The following is a 25,314-nucleotide window of genomic DNA, read 5'->3' on the forward strand; positions in this document are numbered from 1 at the left end:
CAATGGATGTGACCGTTACCTTTATATAGCAGGCTACATTCCAGCCATGCAAAAGCAGATGTTTCTATACACATTTCATTCATTCTGTTATTTATATTATTTTAAATTGTTTTTTAGTATTTTAAGTGCCTGTTTCGTGGTTTTAAGGTTGCGTATAGTTTAATTGTATCTTAATTGTATATTTTTGTATGTTTTTAACTACATGTAGTTTTATTTGTAAGCCGCCCTGAGTTCCAGTTTGGAAAAAGGGTGGGGTAAAAATAAAGTTTCATTCATTCATTCATTCATTCATTCACATACCTCCCCATCATCCAGCCAGCCAGCCAGGCAAGAGGCATTATTATAGGTTAAGGACACATTCAAGCCAGGAAAAGTGCTCAAGAAAAAGCATGGCTGGTGAGGAGCATGCAGTGAGAGTCTGAAGGGACAGACAGAGAAGCCTCCAGGGCTACATCCAGGCCTCACGTTTCCCATCCCTATTTTAAAAGGCACACGAGCCCTATCAGGAAAAAAAAATAGCCATACAAGGAAGGGGGAGCAATGCTGTACAAAATCTAGGGTCTGCACTCAACTCTGCTGCTTCCAAAATCCCAACCACAATTGCTCATTCACCAAGAAGAGATAAAGTTTTGTCTAACCTATACACTGCTGCTGACTGGCACATACAGCTGATAGCTGTTCCATCCAGTTCAACATCTGCCCCTTAACACTGTAATTAGAACAGTGTATAGATGAGAAGATAAAGTTAAGTGGATTTGCAGATCATTAACTAGGCAAAAAAGGTGACCTAGCACCTTCTTCCCATCCAATTCCCACTTCTTATCTAAGAGCGAATGGGCGGAAGTCACCCAGGAAGCATCATGGCTGGGTGGGGATTTGAACTTGGTTTTGCTCAGTCCTAGGCCAACACTCCGACCGCTACACCAAAGTGACACTCCAGTCTTATCTTTAACTTAAAATGAGTTAAAGGGCTGGCATTCCTTTTCTCTCTCTCTCTTCCTCACTCCTACCCCCAAAGGAAACCACCTGCCAGCCATCGTCAGTTGCCCCAAGCTTCCATTCCTTCAGAGGAAAAAATACCAAGAATCCTCTGGCCTCTGATGCTGGCCAGGAGAACAAGAGCCACTAGGAGGTTACACGTTCTCCATCCCAGGAACCACACCATGGAAAGAGAAAGATTAACCTACCTGGCCTCTCCCATCAGCCAAAGATGGAGCAGGTGCCAGAAGTTTGCTTTCCTTCTCCCCACAGCAGGGGTGGGCCCTGCCATGCCCACCTACCCTACACCTGATGTCATAAATGATGTCAGGTGTGGAGCAGGTAAAGACATGACTGGTCCAAAGCAAGTTTGCAGGTATTGCCTGCTGATTGCTGGCACCTAGAAAGCCCTGTGTACAATGCACAGGCAAAAGCAGGTCACCTGATGTACCTGTGACATCAGGTGATTGCCAGGTGGGTGGTCCTCACTACTTGTCAAACTGAACCCCCAAGAGGGAGCGGGAGATGAAGATCTGGCTCGCTATCTGAACTCAGTTCTCCACCCCTGCTCTCCAGGAAGAAGTGCCAATTGCCCTGGGGCCTCACTCACAAGGGGGCGGTCTCTTTGGACCTCTGTCACCAGCCAGAGGACTAACGCAGAAGTGGATGGGTAACCCATAGGTCTTCACTGGATGTTGGACTCCATCTCTCATTAGCCCCAGCCAGCATGGCCAATGGTCAAGGATGATAGGAGTTGTAGTCAGCATCATCTAGAGGACCACAGGCTCCCCATCCTTGGACTGTTGGGTAACTGCAACCCAAGCAAGAACACCAGCAAAGAGAAAATCAGCCTGGCCTCAATGGGATCCAACTGGCTGCTAAGCCTGGCATCCTCAAAATGAGCTCTAGTGTGCTTTGTCTTTTATTCTGCAATCCTGAGAACAAGGCCTGTGTGTCTATTATTTTCATTTACGTGCAGCACCTTCTAGCAGAACTGTGTACCAGTGATAAATTTTAAACTGCTGTGAGCTACTTTAGGAGACAGCTTTATCTGAGCACAGGAAGGGGCCATAGCTCAGTGGTAAAGCATCTGCCTTGCATGCGGAAAGTCTCAGATTCAACCTCAGCATCTCCAGGTATGACTGGGAAAAAGATCCCTGCCTGAAATGCCTGGACAGCAGCTGCCAGTCAGTGTAGATTGTACTGAGCTAGACGGACCAATGGTCTGATTCGGTATAAGGCAGCGGTAACTCAGTGGTGAATGGGCGGCAGGAGGGATGGAGCGAACCCTTATGAGAAACTTATCCTGTATCATTGTCCAACCTTGACTTTTCTTAAATCCCTTATGATTCTTCATACATATTATGTACACAAGTCAAACCAGACGCCCATCAATACTTTGTCTACAGATGTGGGTCATCCAATGAGTGGGCAATTTGCATCCCCAGCATGATGCACATAGGCAGAAGAGCCCTGATGAGCCCAGTGCTCTAATGTGCAGGGAAGGAAGAGATCTCAGTTGCACTCTGAGGAACAGCTGCAAAGACAAGGGGATGCAATGACCTTCTGATCCTCACAGACAATTTTTTCCTGGCCTTTAACAGCTGCAAGATAGCAACATGTCCTCCTCCTGTTGAGTGCCTGAGGATAGCCTCCCTCAGTTTTTGTCACCCTTGGACTAGAAACTTGGCTTTAATAAATGGATAAAGCTGACATTTTAGAAATGCCACACTTTGCAACTGGCCCTGGTGCCCAAGTGGCACAGAGCCAGATTCCACTCCTGCAGCAGCGCATAACTCTGCCTTTTTCCTCCACATTAGGTAAGAGCTTTCTCTTTCTTCTGAAAAATGATACTTCCCCCTCAACTGATGCCAGTGTGAAAAGGATTTGTGATCACTGCTGGGCAACCGACAACAGGTTTTTCCCCCATGACAGAGGTGGCATTTTATGTCCAGCTATGGATACCTTTACTACTGCTGCTGAATGCCAACTCAGCAGCACTGGTGTGTGCAAAGCCCTACAAAGCAAAAAGGAAAGGACACTATCCATGCCAAGGGGGCTTATAATAGGAGGCTGCCTTTACTGAGATCAAATCCACACTATTCATTTATTTCACTATTATTTATAACAGTCATGGGCTTCCCCCAAAGAATCCTGGGAAGTGTAGTTTGCAAAGGGTGATGAGAGTTGTTAGGAGACCCTGATTCCCCTCGCAGAGCTACAGTCCCCAGAGTTCTCTGGGAAGAGGGATTGATTATTTATTTATTTATTAAATTTCTATCCCGCCCTTCCTCACCCAAAAGAGCCCAGGGCAGCAAAGAAACAACAGAACACTAAAAACATCTTTAAAACATCATAAAAACAAAACATCTTTTTTAAAAACATCTTTTTTAATATATATGTAAAAACATCTTAAAAACTATTCCAACACAGATGCAGACTGTTAAACCACTCTGAGAATTGGAGAAGAGCATTGGGGCCAGCCAATTTCTTGGCAACTGTTCTTACCTTAGAGATATAGGTCAGCTGCAAAGATCCAACTGCTTTTGCCCCTACAGCCAAGTTCTGAAATTGTTTTTTTAAAAAAATCAATCAAGAAGCAACCAACAAATTTATTTATTTATTACATTTATGACAGAAACCCAAGGTGGCTTACATATGGTTCCCAGGCGGTCTCCCATCCAGGCACTGACCAGACCTAACCCTGCTTAGCTTATGTGCCTTCAGACCACAGCCTGGGACAAATGTGTTGAATCCTCATCTTGGTTATTTAGAATTAGTGGCACCTACTGATAAAGATGCTAAAATCAAGCTTGTGGAGCAGGCTTCTCCAGCCTGGTGCCCCCCAGATCTCTGACCATTGGTCTTGCTGGCTGGGGCTGATGGGAGTCCAACAACATTTGAAGGGCACTAGGTTGAGGAAGGCAGGTCTGAAGGATGTGGCTCAGTGACTAGCTTCCCTGGAGCATGGCCTTCCTTCCTTCCTTTATCTATACCTCATCCTTCCTCCAAGGAATTCATGGTGCCCCACATAGGATCCTCCCCACTACCCTGTGAGGTACATCAGGCTGAGAGAAACTACCTGGCCCAGCATCACCCATTATGTTTCATGGCTGAACACAGATGAATGCAGCCCACGATCAGCTTTGTTGCCCATTTTTTGTCTAATTCTTCCACACATAAGGGTTAGGGCAGAAGGAGCATTTATATACCACATTAAGAACACAAGGACAGCCCTGCTGGATCAGGCCAAGGGTCCATCTAGTTCAGCATTGTGTTTTTACAGTGGCCAACCAGATGCCCCAATGGGAAGCCCGCAAGCAGGACCTCAATGCAACAGCACTCTCCCCACTTGCAGTTCCCAGCAACTGGCATACTGCCTCCAACAGGGGAGAAAGTACATAGCCATCATGGCTAGTAGCCACTGACAGCATTAAGCATTATCCTCCATGAATTTATCGAAACCCACTCTAAAGCCATGCAAGTTGATGGCCATCATTACATCTTGGGGTAGCAAATTTCATAGTTTAGCTATGCGCTGTATGAAAAAGGCTCCTGCTGGGAAGAAGGGCGGGATATAATAATAATAACAATAACAATCAACATCATCATCATCATCATCATCGCTAGGCGCTGTCCTGAATCTGTCACCATTCAGCTTTATTGGATGATCCCTTGTTCTAGGACTATGAGCAAGGGGGGGATCTTCTCTCTATCCATTTTCTCCACACTGTGCATAAGCCAATCACAAATTAGCAACCATGTTATCAAACGAGGTGGTTCTGCTAGCAGAGAGATGCAAAGACCCCAGGAAAAAACACTGGGGGGGGGAGGTATTTGGGGTTTCACAACCCTATGCTAGCATGGTTGGCAACTATGTGACTTTTTAAAAAATATAACTCTGTACACTAAAGTCAGGATCATTCAGACCATGGTATTCCTGATATCTATGTATGGATGTGAAAGTTGGACAGTGAAAAAAGCGGATGAGAGAAAAATCAACTCATTTGAAATGTGGTGTTGGAGGAGAGCTTTGTGCATACCATGGACTGCAAAAAAGACAAATAATTGGGTGTTAGAACAAATTAAACCAGAACTATTACTAGAAGCTAAAATGATGAAACTGAGGTTATCATACTTTGGGCACATAATGAGTAGACATGATTCACTAGAAAAGACAATAAGGCTGGGGAAAGCAGAAGCGAGTAGAAAAAGAGGAAGACCAAATATGAGATGGATTGAAAGGAAGCCATAGACCTGAACTTACAAGATCTGAACAGGGTGGTTTACAACAGATGTTATTGGAGGTCGCTGATTCATAGGGTCGCCATAAGTCAAAATCGACTTGAAGGCACATAACAACAATAACTGGGCGCAGAAGGTGTAGACCAGCCTTTGCCAACTTACCTGAGCAATGTGGGAACAATCCCAGAGGTTGCTGGCAACCACAACTATGAGCATGTACAAACAAGGTCTTGTGCAATAATATCATCCTTTTCCTTCTCAAAATCACAATTAGTTAAGGAGTACTTTAGGTGGACTTTATCTGCTCATGCAGTGCATGTTTATGAGTGGAGAGGAATAAACGGGAAGGGGGGAAAATAAAAAATTTGCACCTGGGCAATCAGTACATTTATTAGTATCAACTGAAATGTCACAAAGTAAATGTCACAAATGGGAGCAAGCTTCCCAGTTCCCCAGAACTCTTCTTCAGGCTGGATGTACAGCAAAAGAACTCAATGAACAAAGGAGGAGGGGCTTCCCATGGGCATCTGGTTGGCCACTGTGAGAAAAAGAGTGCTGAACTAGATGGACCTTTGGCCTGATCCAGCAGGATGCCAAGAGATTGCTGCTTGTGGCGGTGAGGTGAATGAGAGAGAAAGACAGAAGGAAATGTTTGAAACACCTCTAAACACCTACAGCTGCCCCCCATTTTTCCTGTGAACCTTGCACCTGTATCCAATTGCCATCTACCATCAGGCAAGCTTCTCACCATCAGGCAAGACAGCCCAGGAGCTGAGAGCAGTGACACTTGAGGACTCTGCAACTGTAGCTAATTTACAACTCACAGTAACAGAGCCAAAAAGCAGAGGTTTGCTTGACATGGTGGGCTGCTGTCTGGCAGACTGACCCAAAGTGGTGTCACCAAAGGGAGGCAACCCTACTTTGTTTTTTCTTCTCTCCACCTGTTGGCACTATATGAGATTTGTTTATTGTATGTGGCATGTATTTGGGGTATGTGAGAGGGTGGATGCATGACATACACAGGTTTTATGCTTTTTGTGGTGCCCAGTGTGAGAGACTGTGTTCATAACAAACAATTAATAACCTCTGGGTGTAAGACATGGGTAAAATAGTGGCTCTTCATACCCAAGGTGAGAGATGGGGTAGAATGTCTCTATTGTTTTGGTTTGGTTTCTCAGCTGGAAGGTGGCCATATTTATGGTGGGCTGTAGTTTTTACATGGTTTTTCTGTATGTGTATGTATGCATATGATTGTAAACTGGTTTTATTTTTTAATGAATAGAGCGGTATATAAATATTTTTTATAAATAGAAACTCTGTAACAATATTTAGAGTGCAGTCTGTGTTATGCAAATATGCAGCAAAATCCTATGAACATCTACTCAAAAGCAAGTCCCTTTCAATGTAAGTGCATCTAGAATTTTAGCCTTACTTAGATCAGGCCATGCTGGGTGCAGAAAGAGGTTCCACGCTGCACCATGACAACCAGCTAACAACAGACAATCCTACTAGGAATGCTTGAGGAATGCAATTTCTGCGTAATCATCCTTTTGATTTTGTAGTTCTCTGAATTTTGTGATATAGTTCTTGGCTCAAAAAAGTACTAAAAAAGGTACACAATGAGATAAAATAAAAATATGTATGTATTGTTTTCTGATAACCTTTTGTTTATTGTTGTAAACTGCCCAGAGAGCTTCGGCTATGAGGCGGTATATAAATGCAATAAATAAATAAATAAATACAATTTCCCCATGCACTGTTCTCTTTAATTTTTTTTAAATATTAATGCAGAAACCAGACAGAATTGATTGATAAATACATGCATGCAAAATCAACACAGGCAGGAAATAGAATGAGCTATTCATCCCTACTTTCCACTTTGAGTTTTATAATTACTGAGGCTTGTATTTGCAGAGGGAACAGCCGTGACCTCTTTGTTCCAGCAGCAGCCTGAAATTTAAGAACATAAGAAGAGCCTGCTGGATCAGGCCAGTGGCCCATCTAGTCCAGCATCCTGTTCTCACAGTGGCCAACCAGGTGCCTGGGGGAAGCCCGCAAGCAGGACCTGACTGCAAGAACACTCTCTCCTCCTGAGGCTTCCGGCAACTGGTTTTCAGAAGCATGCTGCCTCTGACTAGGGTGGCAGAGCACAGCCATCATGGCTAGTAGGCATTGATAGCCCTGTCCTCCATGAATTTGTCTAATCTTCTTTTAAAGCCATCCAAGCTGGTGGCCATTACTGCATCTTGTGGGAGCAAATTCCATAGTTTAACTATGCGCTGAGTAAAGAAGTACTTCCTTTTGTCTGTCCTGAATCTTCCAACATTCAGCTTCTTTGAATGTCCATGAGTTCTAGTATTATGAGAGGGAGAAAAACTTTTCTCTATCCACTTTCTCAATGCCATGCATAATTTTATACACTTCTATCATGTCTCCTCTGACCCGCCTTTTCTCTAAACTAAAAAGCCCCAAATGCTGCAACCTGTCCTCATAAGGGAGTCGCTCCATCCCCTTGATCATTCTGGTTGCCCTCTTCTGAACCTATTTGTTTTCTATCTGGCATGACCCAACTTAATTAAGTCTTCACAACATCTTCTATACTCCATTTCAAGAATGTTACAAACTTTACAATTCAGGATATTCCCAATCTTGTCTTCTAGGATTTCCCCAATCTTCAATCCCTCCCTCCCTTTTTTCCTTAACATCCAGCCTGAAGAACTGTGGGGAACTTGAAAGCTTGCTTAATACTTTGTGACAATTCAGTTGGTCACAACTAATAAAATGTATTGCTCTTCTGTTCCTTTTGGATTTCATTTTTCCTAATGGGCCAACAGAGCTACCTGACATATTTACTACATGGATAGGTACTGAATCAAAATTGCATTTATTTAGAGGTGCAGGATCAGGCATATGCATCAGCTTCTAAACTGCCTTTCTTCAGTGCAGATCACAGCTTGCATAGTCCAATTGCCCACGGGGGTTTCCCACACAAAAGGATTTGTTGTGGTTTCCTTGCAAAGATACCCAGACAGAGCAAGGCATGATATGAGTCAGAGCAAACTGCCGGGTCATATTTCCTCTTTGAGCTCATAAAGCTGAGCTTTATGATGGCGTGTGTGCATGCGTGTCCACTTTGATTCATGGTTGGTAGCATCCAGAGCTGAGATCCTTCCTGCAAGAGTTCTGCCTGGTGCTCTGGTGAGCAAGACAGGACCTGAGCCTAGTGAATCACCACAGACAGTGAGTGCTCAGGCCTTAGGAGAAAGGACAGGAACAGAGGTGTAAAACATCAATCCCTCTCATTGCCAGTATCAGGGATGGGGGAGAAATCTGATTCAGTTCACATTTAAAAGCTAATTTGCACTTCCCCAAACACTATACAAATCAAAACACAGCCATCCTTTGAAATTCACACTTCTCAGAATTTTGTAATGCTGTGCTCCAGGCAAGTAATGTGTACAAAAATGCATATACTAGAGTGTGCATAGAAAGGGAACAGCTCCAGCACTGGGGGACTGGAGGAGACCTGCCCTAGGAGTGAGTATCACAGCATCTGGGTGCTTGCTTGCTTGCTCCTCTGGGTTGTTGTCTCTTGAGACAGCTGAAGTCTCTGGTAAGTGCAGCAAGGACTTGGACCCCCTGACTGACCTAGACTCCAGAGAGAGGCTGCAGTCAAACTTGCAGCCTCTTTCATCAGCTCCTGGCTGGGTCAGCGGGCATAAAAGCCCAGCCGCCCTTGGGCAGTGGGTCTACTGCCAGCAGGGTCGCCACTGAAGGGACAACACCAAAAGGGCTCAGCCCTTGGGAAGTCCCGAGGACAAGGGCGCTACTCCTATTTTTTTAAACCAACCTAGAGGAGATTGGTAGTGGCACATATGTAGTTCCTGCACAAGGTGAGAGCCTGTGCAGTGAACAATAGGAGAAAGTCGCCGGATGCCTTCAGAGTGAGTCTGTAACTGGCAGAAGGATGGGGGGGAGAGTAGATGTGACCTGTGTAAAATATATTGAGTGGCTCTGACTGTTCCCAATTCTCCCAATCCCCTACTGGGATAATTGGCTCAGGTAGGTTTTGTTGGTGGGCCCTTGTTGGGTCCATATCAGGTGTTTAGGAGGAGTCTTAGTAAGGAGGAATATGGGTGATGCCACCCCAATTTCAATGATCATGGGTAGAGGGAGGTAAAGCATGGAGAGGTGGTGAACTACCATAGAAGACGAGGGCAAGGCTATCTATGCCTTATTCCTCACTCCCACTTCTAATTGATGGGTTCCTCATTACTCAGCTGCTGTGCCCACTGGCTTGTATGTGCTGTTGTTTAACACCAGATCGGTGAACAATAAGACCACACTCATCCATGATTTGATCATGGATGGAGGTGCCGATTTGGTGTGCATTACCTAGACCTGGGTGGGTGAGCTGGGAGGAGTTGATCTGCAGGGATGAGACTGTGCTGGGACCATCAAGGGGCAAGCATTTCCACCTGCCTTGCCCCACCCCTCTGCCTGGGCCTTATCAGGAGGAGCTGCAGGCTGAGTCGTGCTGCTGCAGGGATGAGACTGTGCTGGGACCATCAAGGGGCAAGCATTTCCACCTGCCTTGCCCCACCCCTCTGCCTGGGCCTTATCAGGAGGAGCTGCAGGCTGAGTCGTGCTGCTGCAGGGATGAGACTGTGCTGGGACCATCAAGGGGCAAGCATTTCCACCTGCCTTGCCCCACCCCTCTGCCTGGACCTTATCAGGAGGAGCTGCAGGCTGAGTCATGTTGCTGCAGGGATGAGACTGTGCTGGGACCATCAAGGGGCAAGCATTTCCACCTGCCTTGCCCCACCCCTCTGCCTGGGCCTTATCAGGAGGAGCTGCAGGCTGAGTCATGTTGCTGCAGGGATGAGACTGTGCTGGGACCATCAAGGGGCAAGTATTTCCACCTGCCTTGCCCCACCCCTCTGCCTGGGCCTTATCAGGAGGAGCTGCAGGCTGAGTCATGTTGCTGCAGGGATGAGACTGTGCTGGGACCATCAAGGGGCAAGCATTTCCACCTGCCTTGCCCCCCACCCCTGCTCTTACTGACATTTTTCTGGGGACTGCCCTTTACCAGGAAGATGAATGCTTTTGGTTTGCTGTTCCTGTTTTTTAGAGATGTTAGGACTTCGTTAGTTTGATTTTTTTTTTTGTAAATTGTATTGTTTTTATTTGTATTTTGTATTTGTATTTTTTTTGTGTGTAAGCCGCCTTGGGGGCCTATTTGGCCGAAAGGCGGCCTAGAAATAAAACATTACATTACATTACCCAGCTTTATCCACCTGGATACTCTGTGCAATACCAGCACAGGCTGCAGAGATGGGGGGGGGAGTTGCTGTGCTCTACAGAACTTCCATCTCTGTCACCAGGAAACCACTCTGTCTTGGAGCTGGCTGTGAGGGCCTGCACCTGCTGTTGGGCCAAGGATACAGGAAACTAGAGTTGCTGCTGGTGTACCAGCCACCTTGCTGCCTAGCAGATACCCTGAACGAGCTAGCAGAGGCTGTCTCACCTGTGGTATTGGAGGAGCCCAGAATGATAGTCCTGGATGATTTCAATGTCCATGCTGAGGCTACCTCTAGTGTACTGGCTTGGGACTTCATGTCCTCCATGATGACCATGGGGCTGTCTCAAGTTGTCACCGGCCTGACGTATAGGGCAGGGCATACCCTCGACTTGGGTTTTTGCTCCAGATGGAGGAAGGGATGGTCTCAAGATGGGGGTGGTGGATGTCACCCCATTGTCATGGTCAGACCACTTCCTGGTGAAGTTTAGACTTATAGCTCCAACCCTCCCCTGTAGGGATGGTGGACACATTAAGATGGTCCGACTCCAGAGACTAACAGAATGGGGGAGTTCCCAGTAGATAGAGCAGGTGACCGTGTTGAAGCCCTTGTCACTCTGTGGAATAGCGAGGCGGGTCGGGCTCTTCACACAGTTGCCTCCGAGCGCCCTCTCCGGCATTGTGGAGCCTGGTTTGCAGCCTGGTACACCAGTGAGCTAAGGGCAATGAAACAGGCTGGACAATGGCTAGAGTGCAAGTGGCGAAATACATGCTGTGAGGCTGATCGGGCACAAGTAAAACATCATAACCGTGCCTTCTGTGTGGTGGTGAGGGCGGTGAAGAAGGTCCACTTCTCTGCCTCCATCGCATCCTCAAGTGGACCTTTTCTGTGTTGTCTGAGGTCTGTTGACATCCACTCCAGGAAATGGAGTCTCAGACCCTTCGGAGGCCCACTGTGAATTGTTTGCAAGGCACTTTGAGGGTAAAGTTGCTTGCCTCTGTAGCAGTCTTGATGTCCCCTCCACATCTACCGTAGTCCCCAGTGAGGTGTCCAGTGCAACATCTGCTGCAACTTCTTGGGAATGGTTTCAGTTGATGCGGCCTGATGATGTAGACATGGTGCTTGCGATGATGCGGCCAGCAATGTGTCCTCTCGACCCTTGCATTTCTTGGCTTATTAAAGCTTGCCAAGGGGGTTTGACTGAGGGGATCCATGGTGTGGTCAATGCATCATTGCAGGAGGGAGTGGTTCCAGCCACCCTGAAAGAAGCAGTGATCTGATTGCTCCTGAAAAAGCCCACCCTGGACAATTACCAACAGGTCGCAAATACCCCTTTCTTAGGAAAGGTGACTGAGAGGGCTGTGGCGCAGCAATTGCAAGTACTCTTGGATGAAACTGATTATCTTGACCCATTCCAGTCTGGATTCAGGCCTGATTATGGGACTGAATTGGGCTTGGTCATCCTAATAGATGACCTCTATCGGGAGAAGGACAGGAAGGGGTCAACCCTCTTATTCTTACTTGATCTCTCTGCAGATACCATTGACCATGGTATCCTTCTGGTATGCTGAAGATACCCAGCTCTATTGATTGATGGATGGATGGATGGACGGATGGATGGACGAACTGATTCCCGCCCTTCTTTCCAGCAGGAGCCCATGGCAGCAACATCTGAATCGGGAGAGGCCATGCAAGCCCTAGACTGCTGCCTGGAGTTGGTGGTGGGCTGGTTGAGGGCCAATAAACTGAGTCTGAATCCTAGCAAGATGGAGACGCTGTGGGTTGGTGGTTCCCAAGTGCGGATAATTGGCCAGTTGCCTGCTTTGGATGGGGTCATGCTCCCTCTGAAAGAGCGGGGGGTGCTCCTGGATCCATCTTTGTCACTAGAGCCCCAGGTGACCTCAGTGGCTACGAGTGCCTTTTACCAGCTTTGGCTGGTAAGACAGCTGCAGCCGTTTCTGGACCGGGATAGCCTGACCACTGTTGTCCATGTGTGGTCAAGCTGCCTCCCGGCTGGATTGCTATAATGCGCTCTATGTGGGGTTACTCTTGAGGTTGGTTCGGAAGTTGCAGCTGGTTCAAAATGTGGTGGTGAAACTGCTCACTGGGGCAGGGTATTGCCAACATGTCACTCCGCTTCTGAAAGAATTGCACTGGCTACTTATTAGCTACCGGGATAAGTTCAAGGGTCTAGTTTTGGTGTTCAAAGCCCTATACAGCTTGGGACCAGGATACCAGAAAGACCGTCTTATCCCTTATATACCAGGTGAAGGCATCCTGCAGATACCATCTTATCAGGAGGTCCATTCCACACAGCCTAGGAAACAGACCTTTAGTGTAGTGGCACCTATCCTATGGAATTCCCTCCCCTTAAATATTAGACAGGCGCCATCTCTGTTATCTTTTCGGCACCTACTTCATCCTTTCCTCTTTCAACAAGACTTTTAAGTCGAGACCTTATCCCAGTCCATGTCTGTTTTATTTTAATGCATTTTAAAGTCTGTTTTTATGATGTTTTAAAGTGTTTTTAGTGCTTTTGTTTGCCGCCTTGGGAGGAAGGGCGGGATATAAATCAAATAATAAATAAAATAAATATTAGTGTACATAGCATGCAAGCATGCATCATATTATTTATTTATTTATATTTATTATTTATATTTATTTATATTAGGGAAAACTGCTTTGCAAAAAATGTGTTTATTAGGCAAATGCATATAAAAATGTGTATAGTTGGAGAAATTTGCACAAAAGTGCTGACAGAATTTTCATGAGAACTGTGAACCGATGTGGAAGTGCAGAGAACTGAACTTATGACTGGAAAATTGAGAAGCTAAGAGAAAGGTGTCTTGTACAAGAGCCCTCCAAAACCTGGAGCTGATATTGATGTACAACAAGCAATTAAGGTTAGAAAGCATCCATTCCACATCTAGATTTGGGTATGGTAACCTGGCCCCAACACCATGAGCACAGAGCTTTATAAAGAGGCAGCCACAGTACAATAGATTCATAACCCTCAGACTGGAAATGATCTGAGAAATCACTGAGTTCAACCAACTTGCTCTAAGGGAGATACTACATGTATGCACACTAGCACAATATTCCAGAAGGGAGTGAGCAAAACACACAGAGCATCACAACATCAAGGGCACAGCTGCATTTAGGCTACCAAATGCCACTATTGCATCCCATTAGCATCTTAAGCCCCTTTATGAAAAATATCTAATTTATTAAGCCCACATCCATACCTTAAATTTAAAACATTATTATACCATTTTAACAGTCATGGCTTACCCCAAAGACTCCTGAAGCGCAGTGTGTTAAAAGGGCGCTGAGAGTTGTTAGGAGACCCCTATTCCCCTCACAGAGCTACAATTCACAGAGTTCTGTGGGAAGAAGGCTGACTGTAAAACTACTCTGCTGAAGCACCTTGGACAGGTCCTTGAAAGTTTGGACTAAAACCCGGAGTGGATTCCACTGCCCCACAGACATGGAACCACCAGCCACCACTGGTTCCTTGGATTCTCTGGAGAAGCCATGACTGTTAAAGTAATACAATACTGCTTTAAATGTATGGTACAGATGTGGCCTAGGAGTATTTTAGCCTGCCCTTCACCATGTGACCCCAGGGAATAGTACAATAAAAAATATAACATTAAAATACAACCAAGTTTGATAGAGCTAAGAGCAGGTAACAGCATAGCACATCACTAAAAATGTTGGTCCCAAGGAGCCCGGTACCTATCATGATGTGTACACATTAACACAGAGAACAGCTTCCCCCAACCTGGTGCCTTTCTGTTTTGGACTACAAGTATCCCATAATCCCTGCCCATCAGCAGTGCTGGCTGGGGCTGGTGGGAACCGAAGGAGGGCACCAGGTTGGGGGAGGCTGGCTTATTCCACAACACGCACAAAGGAAAATTGAAACTAATGGGAGAAAACAAAAAAGTGAACCCTCACTGCTAGTGCCAGTCTTGCTGCACTCCAAGGGGCCACAGCAGCCTGACTTAAGTACAGTTCAGAGATCTAGACTCTCCAACGCCAGATGGTTTGCAGGTGGCTCCCTCATCTCTCCACCAAAGGAGGCAGGCAGGAGCACAAGGGGAAAATGCTGGGAATGGCAGTGATGGTAGCTCCACTTGTCTGGCTTCCCAGGTGTTCTGGCTGCTAGCGCTGGCCTTACTACTGGATTTAGGTTTAAACTAGCCATGACATGGATTGTGTGAAAGTAACAATGCCGCCCTGGGCTCCTGGTGGGAGGAAGGGCAGGATATAAATTAAATAATAAATAAATAAGCGAACAAATGTACACGGGTGTGCTTTTCAAGTGTAAACAACCACTGGAGCCACATGCACCCCTTCCCCAGAAAAAAAAAGAGCAGGGTCCAATGGGAGCTTCTCTTCTGGAGCTAACGGCACTGGGTAGTGTGTGTGTGTCAGGATTTTCACGGGAGCATGGGTGGGGAAGGGTTAACCCCCCTCCCTGCATTTCACATTCCCGATCCTCTTCCTCCCTGTGGTAGCTATTTGCATTTTTAAAAAGAATTAAAAACATGTACATCAAACTGTTTTCATGCAATTAATGTTGCATCTAGTTTGGGATGAGCTCAGCGGTAAGCCAGTTTTACAAAATGGCATCTGGGGTAATGCAAAAAAGAGGAGGGGGTCTTTGTTTTCCACTTCTTGTATTTCATATAAGACTTGTATATAAATGTAAAAGGACTTAAATTGGAGAATATTTCTAAGCTACAAATGGACTCCAGGGACATCACAGAGGGGCTGTGGTGTGTGCCACAATGTCTACCTCCAAGGGACAAGAAGAAAGGGCATAGACAATTGAGGTTCCTCCTGGGGACTGGTTGCATGCTCCTTAGAGGAAAGGCCTCACCTGGGGATTATCCATGTACCACAGAAGGCTGTTGGCCTGGGTATCCAGGATGAAATACCTTCGCAGGAACTTCCCACAGGCCTCATTATCCTCGATATCCAGGAACCCACAGATTCGGTTCTGACGATCCACATAAGGCATTCCGGGCTCCTTCTAGCATCCCCCTGTGAAGCACAGACACACGCAGAGATGTGAGCCAGGCCTTTTGCATGCCCAGGTGCCCTATGCAAAAATAAATAAATAAATATAAAAATCCATTCCTCATGATTGCTCCAGTGTTGTAGTTTTGGACTACATCTCCTCATCTAGTGACTCAGTCAGGTGACAAACCCAGCCCATGTAGAGCAATGCTGCTGCTTATCTTGAGACTAAAAAAACAGCATGGCTGTCAAGCACCTAGCAGGCCATGATCCATGGCTGTGCTTAGTTTGGTGGGTTTACAAATTGTGCATGACACTCTAAGCAGCCTATGCATCCCAAAACTGATGTAATTATTTGAAAGTGCACTCTACACCCATATGAACCTTCCCAGCTCTAAAACTGGCCATAAGAGGCCCAGCTTACAGGCCTAATATAAAAATCTATGAGGCCAGAGAGCACAAAAGAAAGGACCTTTTCAGTGGTGGCCCCATCCCTGTGGAATTTCCTCATGCGGGTGTGTGTTTGGTTTTCCCCTTGTGACTGTTTCTTAATGAAATTTAAAGAACTGGTTATTCCAATCTGCTTTTGACTGAAATAAGCTTGCTTATATATAGTTTTAACTGCTGCTGCTTCATCTCCATGTTATGTTTAAAAATTTTTAAATGTTTTTAATTGTGAAGCTGCCTTGGGAATCCCTTTCGCCCTGAAAAGTAGTCTAAAAATCAATAATAATAATTTTAAAAATAAACACATATGCAACACATTTCAAAAGATGCATTCTTTTTAGTTTGCTTGGTTTTTTATCGTTTACTCCATGCACACATCACAAACACACACACCTTCTGCAGCTTCCCACTGAGCGTACATAGAACAAAATCCCATGTGTAAAATAATGCATTACATGTGTGTTAAGATAATTTCACACGCATTGGGAAATTCCTTCCCATTAAGAACTGTCTAGCACATGGAAGGGTTTGTCATTGCGTGCAACAGTGCAAGAAGTGGCGCTTGGAGGGAAAGGCATCCTTGCTACAGGCGGCACATTTTGGATGCATAGAGGAGAGCTGACCTTGGGCACAATCCATCAGTAAGTTCTCCCGCACAAGTTTCCTTTACTGGGCTCTTGCTCAGCTCTTGATCACTTTAAGAAGATTTGTGCAGAAGCAGAGGCTATTGCTGCCTCATGTGAGGCAGCAAGTGGTTCCCTCTTCTGAAAAAAAATCAAGGTGCACTGCAGAGTACCAAATTATTTTGACACCTAAGGCAGGAATATTCACAAGTGTTTCTCCCCATCTCTGGCAGTAAAAATACAATTATAATTTCATGACACTCTGAATCAGCAGCATGAGGCTCCCGTCTCAAGGAGAATGCAACATAAGATCCAGTCTTATATCCAACCCAAAATACAAGATAAAAGAGTTACGTTATATTACAAGAAGGAAATGTGCAAACCAAGGACCTTCTGAAGAGATCACCACAAGATACTGTTTTATTCTTTGTACTTCTTTCTTTGTTTAATATTTCAGTTGTAACCTGCCTGAATGCCCTCAAAAGCATTAAATGCATATAAATGCATTAAACACATAATGCAACAGGTAAGTTAGAGTAAAACCATTAGAGCTGCCAAAATCGAACTATTCATCTACATATTTAATTATTTCAAATTTGTAAGCCACCCTTCCTCTCCAAAGTATTATTTATTTATTATTTAATTTCTATCCTGCCCTTCCTCCCAGTAGGAGCCCAAGGTGGCAAACAAGAACACTAAAAACACTAAAATCATAAAAACAAACTTTAAAATATATTTAAAAAACATCTTTTTCAAAAAAACTTTAAAAACATCTTAAAAAGCAATTCCAACACAGACGCAGACTGGGATAAGCTCTTTACTTGAATGGAAAAGTAAGACCTTCTACATTTTTAAAAATTGTAATATTTTATTTAAATGTCAAATACATTTGATTTCAAACCAAATATAGTTTCTTGACAACATTCACAATTTATGCTGAGATTAAAAATGGGATCTCTCTCCTCGCATGGATATGTGCATTGTGAGTCTATCTTAGGCATCCAACTTTGCTGCATTTCTTTTTTTAAAAAAAATAATCTTGGTTTGTCTACTAACTTTTCTAAGGGTCATGCCAATTATTTAGATGACTTGACTGTTCCCACATATCGAATATTTTCTAGGGCTAGATTTAATTGCCTGCCTTTTGCTGTGCTGGACGGCTGTGTTAGGTTATTCCTTACAATGCACAACTCTACCCCTGCAGGGATAGAACGACAGAAAAACTACATACTGTATTGTTTTGTATATAAAGTCGATTATTTACTCACATCTTACTAAAATAATGAAGGTGTTTTGAGCGACATTTGGCCTACTTACTGGCTGATTTGAACAAAACAGTAATGGAAACAATTGCTCAGTTTCTCTTTTTTTGCTGCAAAGATGCGTTAAGGGATTCTGTTAGTTTAAATATAATTTGGGTTGTTTTTCTCTTTCCTATATATATTAACTTATTTTATGTTAGAAATTGTACTATTTTGTTGTATTCTATTTTTAAAAACAGGTCTGTGACTGCACAATAAAATCTGGATAACAATTATTTATTTTAAAAGCTATATATTAAATGTGGCGTTGAGGTTCTAAATAGATATTCTGCTTAGAGATCCCTGCACAGATCCTATTCATTTCAATGGGGATTGCTGCAAAAGAACTTCCCAATGGATTTTGGGCCCACGTTGTGAAGGACATTTGTTTTTTCTGCTTCTGGCACCAAAATATATTGGGCCAGCCCCATATCTAGGAACTATGGAGAATAGCATGTAACACAATAAATAAAGCCACTGAAGTTACTAGCCCATAAGAAATTGAGCTATTAATATATTTATAAGCTGTTTTTTTAGCATCAAAGATGCTTCCCAAGACAACTTCCAACAATATATATCATAACATAAAAACCATAAATAAATTTAAAAGCAGATTTTTTTTAATCTTCTGCTACTTTCTGCATTTTTAAACTGTTTTTAACGGTTTGTATTGCATTTTGTACATCGCCTTGAGATGCATGTGGAAATGATAAATAAATAATGCAACAATAATATTGACAAATAACAGTTGCCACCAATCACACTTAGCCCAGTAAAACCATTTCATCATGAAAATAATTAGAAATAAAACAACACCAGAAATACATCAGCTCAATTAAAATCTGTAATTATGAGAAAGGCACAGGAAACAAAACAGGAACAGAAGTGTATCTAAAGGAGCGCCTCCAGCATCACCAAGTATGCCGCCTGATGAGATCAGCCTCTCAAGACCTTCTCTCGGTCCCACCAGTTAGAACAGTTAGACTGGTGCGGACCAGAGAGAGGGCATTCTCGGTTGTGGCCCCCACCCTCTGGAACTCTCTGCCATATGACCTACGCCATGTCCCCTTCTTGGTAGGCTTCCGCCAAGGACTAAAAACATGGCTGTTTCAGCGGGCATACAGAATCACTAGTTAATTTTAATTCTATAGTGTACAGATGTGGGTAAATTGAATATGTTATGATTGTATTTATATGTGTATTTTAAATTTTAATTATGTATGCCGCCTAGAGTGGCTGTTTATTCAGCCAGATAGGCGGCCTAAAAATAAAATTTTATTATTATTTATTATTATTATTATATCTGCACTATACAGCTCTGAACTGTTTGTGACCAGAATACCTTGAAAAAAACACCTTCACCCTATCAGTTGGCCTGAACTTTGAGGTTCCTTTCAGAGGCCTGACCAATTAGACTGGCAGGCACTAGGGAGAAGGCCTTCACGGCGGTGGTTCCACACTTGTGGAATTCTGGCCCCATCTGCACTATACATTTAAAGGAGTGTTATACCACCTCAAAGAATCATAGCTTCCCCCAAAGAGGATGCTGAGAGTTGTCTGGCGACCCCTGTTTCCCTCACAGAGCTACAATTTCCAGAGTGGTTTAACAATCAATTCCTCTTCCCAGGGAACTCTTAGGATTGTAACTCTGTAAGGGGAATAGGGGTCTGCTAACAACTCTCAGGACCTCTAACAAATTACAGTTCCCAGCATTCTCTGGGGGAAGCCATGACGGTTTAAAGTGGCATAATACTGCTTTACATGTATAATGCAGATGGAGCCTAAGTATTCACCACAGATGACTAGGTGAGAAGATATTTTACAAACCAAGCAAAACCAAGACTGGTTCACATGAGCTTCTTCAAACAACCACATTACAAAAGAGGAACCATCCCTATATCCACGGGAGACTGGTCTGCTTTCTTAAGTTTTGAAATGTTGTCCCAACCCACGAGATCATTCCCTTCTCTCCACACCAAAACCAATCCCGTCCCCCACCCACGACTACCACAGGCCAGGTCCTGAAGAAAAGTCATAAAAATCCCCCTCCTAAAGGGAAACTTTGAACAACATATTTTGAAACCACCACAAAAGTTTGGGGAAAATGTGAATTAATCATGTTTGCTTTCCCAAACAATGCAACAGTGGGAATTTTTACCTGGGTGAGGAAGTTTTCAAACTTTTTGTCAAATAAACTCTGTGTGGCTCCTATGGAACCCTAGTGCACTAGGAGAGAATTATACAGCCACAAGAGTGGGTGTACACTTTAGCCAGTATGGATTTCTCACATTCCGCAATGTTAAATTGAAAATACCCCCCATGCCATTCTGATGCTTCCCATACGCTCATTCAAAACAAAACTTTACAAAACATATAGTCCTGAACTCAGAAACACCTGCTTAACAACCCTCTAAATTTGCATGGTGATACATAAAACAGTCAGAGAGACTAAGTCAAAGTCTAAAAAGAGAGGAAAAAAACCCAGACCCCTTTTGGACTTTTTTATCTCAGAGTTCTCATAATCTGTTGAAATTCATTAAAAATCAGTTATATTCACAGAGTACCTGTAATCTGTTACTGACCTTGCCCCATACTCTGACCTTCATCTTCTGCAGTTTAAAAGTTTAAAAAATGCCTGGCTGATTTTTAATTAATTTAAGAAATTTTGCATTGAACTGAATGATAGTGTTGGGCATGCTCAGTAAGAACCAACTGTCAGTGTTCTAAAAGCCAAACTCACAGCTGCCAGGCTTGCCTAATCAGGGGGCCACACCCACACCAGACTTTGATTTCACTTTAAACAGTCCTGGCTTCCTCCAAAGAAACCGGGGAAGTGTAGTTTGTGAAGGGTGCTGAGAGGAAACTCCTATTCCACTGACACAGCTCCAGTGGCCAGTCTGGTTTAACAGTCAGCCACTCTGACTGAAGCTATGTGAGGGGAACAGGGCCTCTCCTAGCAATGCACAGCACCCTTCACTAACTACACTTTCCAGTATTCTTTGAGAGAAGCCATGACTGTCCAAAGTGAAATAAAGGTCTGGTGTAGATGTGGCCAGGGACAGCTTTGGTTTAAATTTGGGTGGGAGGCTACATGTGCCTGCTGTAGAATAAAAAGGTGGGGGAAACACAGAAAAGCGTTCCCAATGTTTTCCTTTTGGAAAGGAAAGGGGCTTCCCCTCTGCCCAGTGCCCACCCACCCAATCTCCTCCCCTCCCCCGAGTCAGTGTTGGACTAGGACCTGGGAGACCAGGGTTCAAATCCCCACACAGCCATGCAGCACACTGGGTGACCTTGGGCCAGTCACTGCCTTTCTGCCTCAGGAAGGCAATGGTAAAATCAACTCTGAATACCGTTTACCATGAAAACCCTATTCATACGGTCGCCATAAGTTGGGATCGACTTGAAGGCAGTCCACTTCCATTTTTAAACATGATTGCACAGAAATAAATCCCATTGAACTGAAAAAGTATGCAAATGATCAAACATACCCTCCCTTCTCCTCCCTCCTGCTCCTTCCCTCCGCCTTCCTCCTCACTCCCTCCCCCTCCCCCATTGTCAGTTTTATCTATTCTAACCATGATTGCATGGGAGTAAATCCCATTAAACTCAGTAAGAATGCAAATGATCAAACCTGCCCTCCCCTCCCCCTTCCTTTGCCCCCCTCTAATCTGCTCCTTCCCCCTACCCTCCTCCTCCCCAATGGTCAGTTTTACCTATCCTAACCATAATTGCATAGGAGTAAATTCCATGGAACTCAGTAAGCATGCAAATGATCAGATCTGCCTTTCCCCTCCTCCCCTCCCCTCTTCCTCCTTCCCTGCCCACTCCAGTCCTCCATCCCACCCACTGTCAGGCCCAGGATGAGACTCATGAACCAGACCAGAGGTTGTAAGTAATTCGTGTTTTATTAGGGTAATGTCCAAGCAAAGACTGCGTCTTCTCATGAAGCAATACAGGAATACAGGTCCTGCGGCATTGGGAGAAAGTTGACAGAGCAAGGGGCTGCTTCCCGCCTGTTCTTTAAGAAGGGGCCAAACGGGCGCGCAACCTTTCGCTCCTCCTTAACTGCTCCTCAGGTACTGCCCGCCTTCCCCCCCTTCTCTCCTGTCTTTTCAGCTGTCTACGTGTGCGCGGTGAGGGGGGAAGCATTGGCCCCTCCTCTTCTGAAGTTTCCGATTCCAGTATGGGGGATAGGGGAGGGGCTGATGGTAAACTGCCTCGCCGCTTTTCTGCTGTGGGCAGCCCTCCCTCTTGCTCTGAGCTTTGGAGGAGGGGAGGCGTGAGAATGTCCAGGGAGGATTCTGAAACTTCAAAGCTCTCAGGCTCCCCGTTGCTAGGCGACCCTATCACTGGCATTTCCTCTGTTTCGTCTTCACTCCAAAGGGGGGAAGTTCTTCCCCCTCCCCTCTGCCATCCGTCTGAATCCTCTTCTCCCAACTCCCCGGGACCCCAGCTCTGCCTCTCGACACCCACCCCTGGTCAGTTTTCCCTATCCTAAGCATGATTGCATGGGAGTAAATCCCACTGAACTCAATAAACATGCAAATAATTAAACCTGTCCTTCTCCTCCCCTCCCCCTCCTGCCTGCTCCCCTCCTCCCCTCTGCCCTTCCTCCCCTCCCTCCTCCTCCTCCTCCTCCCCTCCTCATCTCCTGTGGTCAGTTTCACCTATCCTAAGCATGATTTCAGAGAAGTAAATCCCATTGAACTCAGTAAGCATGCAAATACTCAATCCATTCTGTGCAAACTTGTACAGGATCCCACGTCTTACCTCCCGGATTAAAAAGCAGAGAAATTCACTAATAGGCAAAAAAACTTGCGGTTCAAGAACATACCTATAGCCCACAGATATTTCTATCAAACTTTAAAAAGCAGGGAAATTGGGTAGCTATAGTGAATGCACTATATGGAAGAATTTGGTAACATGTGCCTCTGAGCATATGGTGAGTGGTGGCAACACCTGCAATCAGCTCAAATAATAGAAAGAAGACGTGCTGTGCTGATCTTGTTTTAGCAGAGAGGAAGCAACATTATTAAAACAGCAATTTTGTGTAGTTTCCTATAGGAAATCATTTTCTTTTGTTTCTATTTCTGTGAATATGTGAAGTACAGCAACACTTTGCAAAATTTACACTAAAAAAACTCCAAAAATAATTGTGGAATAATGGCACTGACTATTCTGCAGAATAGTCTCCAGTGGACATCAGGAGTGTCTCAGTTTGCACAAGATAAAACAGTGGGAGGTGAAATATATTCTAACAAAATGCTAGGTGTGCTCTATGTTTGAATTGACCATGCCCACCTTGCCTTAAATGAAGTGGTTTAAACACAGCAGGCTGAAAACATGCATCCTCTTTTTTCCAACAGCTAGAGTCATTGCTGAAGTAGCAACATACTGTAATCAGTCTGATTTTACCTCAAACTGCAGCTTCAGATTCAACTGTTAATACACCCAAAATAGAAATAGAACATAACCGCCAATTTGAAACACAAAAGGCTGTCTTCAGCATCATATGACATTGACCAATAAAAACGCTTTGAAATTAATAAAATTAAATTTGGTACAGCTTTATATGATGAATAATGAGGGAAATAAAATTTTCTAGATTAGATTCTCTGTAGAAACAATAGTAACACAGGAAAGAAGCAAAGTAAGAACACCAACAAACATACAAAAATATAATTCTCCATATTTGGAGATGGCAGGTGTTGCCACAACTCACCATATGCTCACAGGCACGTTACCAAATTCTTCCAAGCTACACAGCAAGTGGATTGGACTGTGAAACACCAACCCAAATTGTGTTTGCATTTTGACAAATTTGTAGGGCAGTACAATATCTCAGAGAGAGAAGGATTCCAGGCAAACCAAAACACTAAAAACATCTTAAAAGCAAAGCATCTTAAAAAACAAATCTTCCAAACATCTTTTTTTAAAAAAATTCTAAAAACAGTTCCAACACAGATGAAATTAAAAGGTTAAAAGGCTTGTGGGAAGGAAAGACAGACTTCTCTGAGAGGTGATTTTTCTAAAATGCAAGGAGTACTCCCCCCCCGCCATACCACTACCGCACTACCTAAAGCGGGAATCAGCCAAGGGCCACATTCTCTTGTGGGCAAATTTCCAGGGGCTGCTTGCCAGAGGTGGACAGGGTCAGAGGCACAAAGTAGGTGGAGCAACCGCTGTAACTCTTACCTCTCCAGTCACACAGAAGCCAGAGGTTTCCACAACTTCTTTCCATTCCGGCAAGCAAGAGGTCTTTGCACAGTTCAAGGACGCATTCAAGCCAGGCAAAAGCACTTGAGCAGAGCACTTGAGGGGTGTGACCCGGAGAGAGAGTTCTAAGGGCCAGACGGCCACATTCAACTCTTGGGCCTGAGATTCCTCACCCCTGATGTAAAGCCTGAGGTGGCACATTCCAGGAACATTCCTGGATTCTGCTAAATGTATGCGCTTGGCTTCCTGAGGACAATCCCCAGCGGCCTGGCTGAAGAATTGGGTATTAAGGCTTTGGGAATGTCTTTGTGTTTCCTAAAATACTATTCTTGAACTGTGTACATTTTCTCTCCTTTTGATTTAGATCTCAAGAAGCACATCAGCCGGAGACTGCAAGGTAGATTTTTACACTTAACCCTACACATGTCTACTTTTCTTTGGCTCTGTTGTGAAGGGCTCTAGCTCCAGATTGGAGCACGTGATTTAGATGATTGCAAATTGTATGCCCCCCTTTTCCCCACAGAACTGTATGCACAGTGGCTCACAACGCAAGAACAGCAGCACAACAACCAATATACATATTGATACATCATTACAACAAGCCGTCTAATAGTCATTCATTTCAAAACACAAAATGGAAATGGACTGCCTTCAAGTCGATCCACAACCATTTAGATAATTCATTTCAACAATACCAACATAATATTTTAAATTCATTGCAAAATTTTTAATTCATTGCAAAATAGGCCAGACAAATAACTAATATTGATTGTTATTGGGTTTTAATTACCAGTTGTTGGCCAGCATCAGACACCATAAAACAGTGCAGTACAGTCAGGTATTAATAAACAATCCATAAGAAGAAAGTAGAACCTTGTCATGAATGAAGAAAGTAAAAACAAAGATTCAAATATAAAAAATAGAGTGCACATTTTAAACAATACCTGTTTAATACAGAAACTTGAGATGGCTAAATGAGCTGCAAAAATATAATAATAATGTATCCATAGCATGTCGAAAAAACATACAACAATATGAGTGAGAAAGAAATGGCTTTAAAAGAGGATTAAGCAAATTTGTGGAGGATAAGGCTATCAGTAGCTACCAGCCATGATGGCCATGCTCTGCCTCCTTGGTCAGAGGCAGTATCTTCTGAATATCAGTTGCTGGAAACCC

The 25,314-nt window shown here is 44.2% G+C and overlaps 1 protein-coding gene across 5 annotated transcripts in view; it reads right to left on the reverse strand.

The window, feature by feature from the left end:
- PLEKHA2 (pleckstrin homology domain containing A2) overlaps nucleotides 1–25,314 on the reverse strand; it is a 109,941-nt gene that overhangs the window by 58,386 nt on the left and 26,241 nt on the right. For 2 of the 5 annotated variants that reach the window (XM_061592960.1, XM_061592955.1), the window contains exons 2-3: nucleotides 15,412–15,633; nucleotides 3,487–3,543 (exon numbers count right to left, since the gene is read on the reverse strand). In XM_061592960.1, the coding sequence (XP_061448944.1) occupies nucleotides 3,487–3,543; nucleotides 15,412–15,552 (198 nt within the window). In that variant the 5' untranslated portion in view covers nucleotides 15,553–15,633. The remainder of the gene's footprint in view (nucleotides 1–3,486; nucleotides 3,544–15,411; nucleotides 15,634–25,314) is intronic. The other 3 variants (XM_061592958.1, XM_061592956.1, XM_061592959.1) reach the window with 2 other exon arrangements.

Source organism: Rhineura floridana, chromosome 12, assembly GCF_030035675.1.
Source record: "Rhineura floridana isolate rRhiFlo1 chromosome 12, rRhiFlo1.hap2, whole genome shotgun sequence".
NCBI lineage: Eukaryota > Metazoa > Chordata > Lepidosauria > Squamata > Rhineuridae > Rhineura > Rhineura floridana.